The sequence below is a fragment of the Rhea americana genome, unplaced genomic scaffold, assembly GCF_003343005.1.
Source record: "Rhea americana isolate MKP2758 unplaced genomic scaffold, rheAme1 scaffold_204, whole genome shotgun sequence".
NCBI classification, from domain to species: domain Eukaryota; kingdom Metazoa; phylum Chordata; class Aves; order Rheiformes; family Rheidae; genus Rhea; species Rhea americana.
In genome coordinates this window covers 1,545,569-1,550,645 of record NW_028186195.1, presented here as the reverse complement: position 1 = coordinate 1,550,645, position 5,077 = coordinate 1,545,569, and the positions used below count along the sequence as shown (strand labels likewise).

Sequence of the window (5,077 nt, the reverse complement as noted above, 5' to 3'; positions counted from 1 at the left end):
ACGTGCTCGTGGGGTTTGCGCAGGAGCTCGTCGAAGAGCCGCAGGCTGGCCAGGCTGATCTGCGCGGGGCAGAGGCGGCGGGTGAGCGCCGCGGCGGCRAGGGGGAGCCGGCACGGCGGCGGCGGCGGCGGGCTCACCTCGTCGGAGAGGTGGTTGCAGTGCTCTATGAGCTGGGCGCGCAGGAGGTGGGGGCAGGCCCCCGGCGTTTCGGGCTGCCGCTCCGGCCCCAGCAGGAAGAGCACGAGGCCGCGGAGCAGGGCGGGCGCCCGGACCTGCCGCACCGTGCCCGTCAGCAGCGCCGTCGCCCGGAGGACGGCGAGCTCGGACCTGCCGGCGACAGCGCGACGATGGAGGCTGCGGAGCGGGGTGCTCCGAAGCAGCCCAGGAACGCTCTCCCTTAGCTACGGGGGGAAACGGAGGCGCAGACGAGGCTGAAGCGAGCAAGCCAGGGGGGGAGCCCAGGAGCTCTCGCCCCAGACGGTCTCTGCTGCACCACGGCCAGAGAAACGCTCTCCCTGCTGGTATTTTGTGCCCTGCTCCACCTCTCCAGCTGGCTCAAACACTCCGTGCCAGGCTGGTGAGATTCACGTCCCTCCGCGGGAATATGCGGTTAACACGGCGCAGCGGCACGCCGAGAGCTGCGGGCCAGGGCTCCGGCGCGGCCGGCATGCAGCAGCACCGCCGGAGAGGCGGCAAGCGCTGCGGGTGGGCATGCACCTGCTGATGGACCACCGAGGGTTTCTCCAGCGTCCTCAGTTCTCCGCTCTCTGCCCCGGCCCCAACCATGCCCACAGCCCGGTCTGCAGGACGGCGAGCCCCGTGGGGCTGCCCCCCCCCGGCACACTCACATCTCCAGGAGCTGCGGTTGCAGGATGCCCCGGAAAAGCTTCTCGCACACGGCCTCGGTGACGGCGTCCGCCACCACCTGCGGGCGAGCGGAGAGGCTCAGCCCCGGCGCGCGCAGGCGGGCTCCCCGCGCGCGCGGCGGCCGCCCGGCTCGGCGCTYCTCACCGGGTGCGCGTCCCTCGCCAGCTCGTCCAGGTAATCCAGCCAGCCGAAGAACGCCGCCAGGCTCTCCTTCCCCGGGAAGGCACCGCCGCCGCCAGCGTCCCCCTGCGACCTGCGCGGGGCACACGGCCGTGGGCGCTGGAGCGGGGCCCGAGCTCCCCGTCGGCGCGCCGGGCTCGGGCAGCCCGTGCCGCACCTCCAGCTGGCTCTCTCCAGGGCGAGGACGTCGGCGGGGTCCGTGCAGGCGGGCACGGCGCAGTACAGGTCGCAGAGGTGCTCCGTCACCAGCTGGCACAGGGCGCTGCGCTGCACCAGCCGGGCAGCGGCGGCCTCCTGGGCGAGCCCCACGAGGAAGAGCAGGTTTTCCCGGGCTTTCAGCGCGACCCGGCTCTTCTGCGAGAGGAAGAGGAGAGAGGCAGCGTCAAGCAACCGCGTGCGTCCGCCCTGCCCGCGGGGCCGGCCCTCACCCCCTACCTGGCTCTTGCACAGCCCCACCAAGGAGGTGATGAGGTTGCTCTCCCTCCGCGGCGGGGAAGGCTCGGCTGCGGGCGAGATCCCCGCTTCCCCGGCCGGGGGGACGCCGGCTGCAGCTCCCTGCGGACGCTCTCCACCCTCTCCTTCGGGGCAGGCAGGCAGCTCTGCCGGCCTCTTCCCGTTCAGGAGACTCTTGCCCTGGCGGAGAGAGGAAGAGGAGCAGTAAAGCATCCTATCCGCAGCCTTCCTCCGGCTCATTCCTAGGGCTGCAGCCCAGGGAAATGCAAAGCACGTGAAAGGACTCGGGCCGAATCCAGCCCTGAGGCCGGCGACGCCACGAAGTCYGCGGAGCAGCCTGGGCGCCACAGGGGCAATCCTGCAGCCCCGCGGGGCCCGGCGGCTCCGCACCTCCAGGATGTACGTCAGCAGGGCGGGATCCTGCTTGATCTTCGCGCACAGCACGGCGGCGAACTGCACCTCCTCCTTCTCCGTGCCGGAGCCCAGGGCGTCGCTGCCGAGCTGGAGCAGCTTCTGCGGGAGAGCGGGGAGCTGGGCAGGGCCGCCGTGCCGTGCCGTGCCGAGCCGAGCCGAGCCGTGCGCCCCCATGCCTCGCTCCCCCCGGGGTTTGGTGGGGACGAGGCCAGCGTTTGCTCCTCCCTCAGCAGCGGCCGGGCCGGGCGAATCGGCGCCGGCGGGAACGCTGCCACCAGCCCCGGCCCCACGGCGTGCCGAGCGCGGCCGTAACCGCGCGCCCGTTTCTGGGCGCTCACCTGGACCGGCCGGTGCACGTTCAGGTAGTGCAGCAGGGGATGCTGCACCTGCCCCAGGACCCTGCTGAAGAAGAGGAGCACCTGCTGCCTCATCCCGGGGGGATACTGAAAGGAAGGAGAGCAGAGACGTCAGCAAGCACCCGCTGACCTATTTACGCGCCCGATACCCTTGCCATTGCCCCCAATCTGCCAGGCAGCCTGCAGCCCTGCTGAGCGCAAGGGCCTCGCAAGAAGCTGTCTGACCTGAGCTCCCCAGCCCTCCTGCAGAGGAACGGCAGTGGGATTATCCAACCGCTGTGTTATTCCTGGAGCACTGTCACCAGGGAATTAAAATCCAGCACCCCAAACAAGCAAATCCTCACAGCAACCAGGGGGCTAGCATGCATTTCCAAAATACAAAACAAAGAGAAATACTTCTACCATTACCATTTTCCTTTGTTTGAATAAAAGGTTATTTATAGGAAGCCACGGTATTATTAGTAACAGAGCCTGGGAGAGCGGTTATTTCCAGGCTGTACTTACTTTGAGAGGTGTCTTTTTAAAAACACAGTGCCCTGCAAATCACAGGACTGATGTGCCAGTGGTGGAAACTCCCACTGCAGTCTGCACAGCTGAGAAACACCCCCATGTAAACCCACATCCAAGAAATGCCAGAGACGTTCAAAAGCCTGTGCACCGAGCGGGCGCAATCACCCCAGCAGGGGCAGGAGGGGGCACTTGGCCCAGGCAATGCAGCCCCCAAAGGGCACTCCCACTCCGAAAATCTCACAGAAATACCGTGCCAGACTCGACAAGCTCCTATCACCCAAATATAAGATGTTTAGAGCTAAAGCTACTGAGCAATACTGCGAGCCATGGGGAAGGGATCCCGCAAAAGGCCCTGGGTGCTTGCAGTMTGGGGGATTTTGGGGGTTAACCCTCAAAGAAAGGTTCCCCCAAGGGGTGCACGCGTACCTCCGCTTTGCCCAGCGTRCTGAGGGTCTCCAGGATCTTGTGCTGCAGCAGGTACTCCAAGCACGGCCCGGCCTCCCCCGCCGGCCGCTGCTTCTCCTCGTACACCAAGATGTCCAGCATCTGTTTGAGGCGCCAGGGGATGTCGGTGTCCTTCGCCGGGGTGCTCTCATCTGGCAAACACAGCGCGGGCGCTGGGGCGAGCCGCGGGGTCCCCTCCGAACCGCGGTGCGCGTCCCCGCGCGCGGGGCTCGGGAAGGCAGTGCAAACCCGGCGCGGCCGGGAGCATCCCGCCTCGGCGCGGCCGGGAACATCCCGGGAAGCGCCCGAGCGCTGCGGCGCGGCCTCACGCCCGCTCCCGACCTGCCCCGTCCTCTGGGCGCCGCTTCCGGTGTGCAACACCCAAAATGTTTTGGGCCTRGATTTCCCAATAAACAAAGGCCATTAATGCTGGCGACGCTAGATGGCAACATCCTCGTGGAGTCCCAGCAGGACTAGAGGTTGTTTCCTCTGCTCGGGGCCTACTTGGCTCCCCCAAGTCCCTGGCTGGGGCCGAGCGGCTGCCGGGGCTGCRGGGGTTTTCCAGCACGCTGCAGCATGCAGCGCCAGCCTGGGAAAGCCTCCGGCACGGCCCAGGGGMCAAATTCCTGCTGGGGAAAGTCTGTGAAGCAGTCAAGATCCTGTTTTCAGTGCCCTGGGACGGCAGCGTGCACCTSGGGAGAGACCTGCCCCAGCCTGGAGACGCTTCCAGGAGCGTCTGCACCAACCAACCACCCAGCTCCCCCTYGGGGACGCAGCCGCACTGGCCCCAGCCACGCTGCAGGGGACCAGGACCGGGCAAGGCTGTGCCTCCCACCCACACCAGGGCTGCCCCATGCCCAGGCGCTGCGTGCCCGGGAGCAGGGCAAGGGCTTTGCTGCAGCAAGGCAGTGTGCTAGGGTYGGTCCCTGGGCCCTGCTGCGACGTGGGGTCCTGTCCCAGGACACAGGCCCTTCTCCTGGGGCACAGGAACCCTGTCCCAGAGTGTGGGAACCCTCTCCCCAGGCCATGGGACCCAACCCTGGGGCGTGGGAACCCTCTCCCCAGGCCATGGGATCCAGTCCTGGGGTGCGGGAACCCTGTCTCAGGGCGTGGGAACCCTTTCCCCAGGCCACGGGACCCTTCTTCCCAGGCCACAGGCGCCCACTTTAAGGCGCAGGAGCCTTCTCCTAGGGCACAGGACGTTGTTTCCGGGGCCGGCGCCTCCCCCCGGACCCCCACTCACCCGTGGCCTCCAGGTAGTAGCCGGTGATGCCCTTCCAGTGCTCAGTGAAGGCCTCCAGCAGGTCCACGCTGGGCTCCCGCTGCGCACACCGGAGCCGCGGTCAGGGGTGCCCGGCCCTGGCCCCGCATTTCCCCGGCCCCGCGTGTACCCGGCCCACGCGTGTCCCCGGCCCCGCTCACCGCCTCCACCGCCTGCTGCAGCAGTGCGCCCAGGCGGCTCAGCATGGCTGCGCCGGCCCGGCCCGGTACCGGCCCGGCCCGGCCCGGTACCGGCGCCGCTCCCCACTCCCCGCTCCCCGCTGCCCGCCCCCGGCGCTGGCTCCGCCCGGCGCCGTGCGCGGAGGGCGGCTCGGCCGCGGCGGCTCGGCGCGGGGAGGCGGGGAAAGGCGCGGGGCGGGGGGAGGCCGTGGGGCCCCGAAGGAGCCCGGGTGCAGCCGGGGCGCGCACCGGGGTGGGGCGACACCCCCCCCCGCCGTGCACACCTGGCTCGTGCCGGGGTGGGGGGAGACCCCGTGCACACCTTGCACGGGGATGGGGAATGATCCCGTGCACACCTTGCACTGGGACGGGGGGAGACCCCCGTGCACACCTTGCACGGGGATGGGGAATGA

The 5,077-nt window shown here is 68.8% G+C and overlaps 1 protein-coding gene across 1 annotated transcript in view; it reads right to left on the bottom strand.

Annotated features, from left to right (window-relative positions):
- Positions 1-4,770, bottom strand: part of FHIP2B (FHF complex subunit HOOK interacting protein 2B) — a 7,287-nt gene extending 2,517 nt beyond the window's left edge. Inside the window, exons 1-11 of the mRNA XM_085304214.1 lie at positions 4,647-4,770; positions 4,468-4,546; positions 3,207-3,376; positions 2,253-2,357; positions 1,891-2,013; positions 1,483-1,680; positions 1,205-1,401; positions 1,012-1,120; positions 849-925; positions 138-327; positions 1-59 (exon numbers count right to left, since the gene is read on the bottom strand). Coding sequence (XP_085160340.1) covers positions 1-59; positions 138-327; positions 849-925; positions 1,012-1,120; positions 1,205-1,401; positions 1,483-1,680; positions 1,891-2,013; positions 2,253-2,357; positions 3,207-3,376; positions 4,468-4,546; positions 4,647-4,691 — 1,352 coding nt within the window. The 5' untranslated portion in view covers positions 4,692-4,770. The remainder of the gene's footprint in view (positions 60-137; positions 328-848; positions 926-1,011; positions 1,121-1,204; positions 1,402-1,482; positions 1,681-1,890; positions 2,014-2,252; positions 2,358-3,206; positions 3,377-4,467; positions 4,547-4,646) is intronic.
- Between the last annotated feature and the right edge of the window lie 307 nt (positions 4,771-5,077).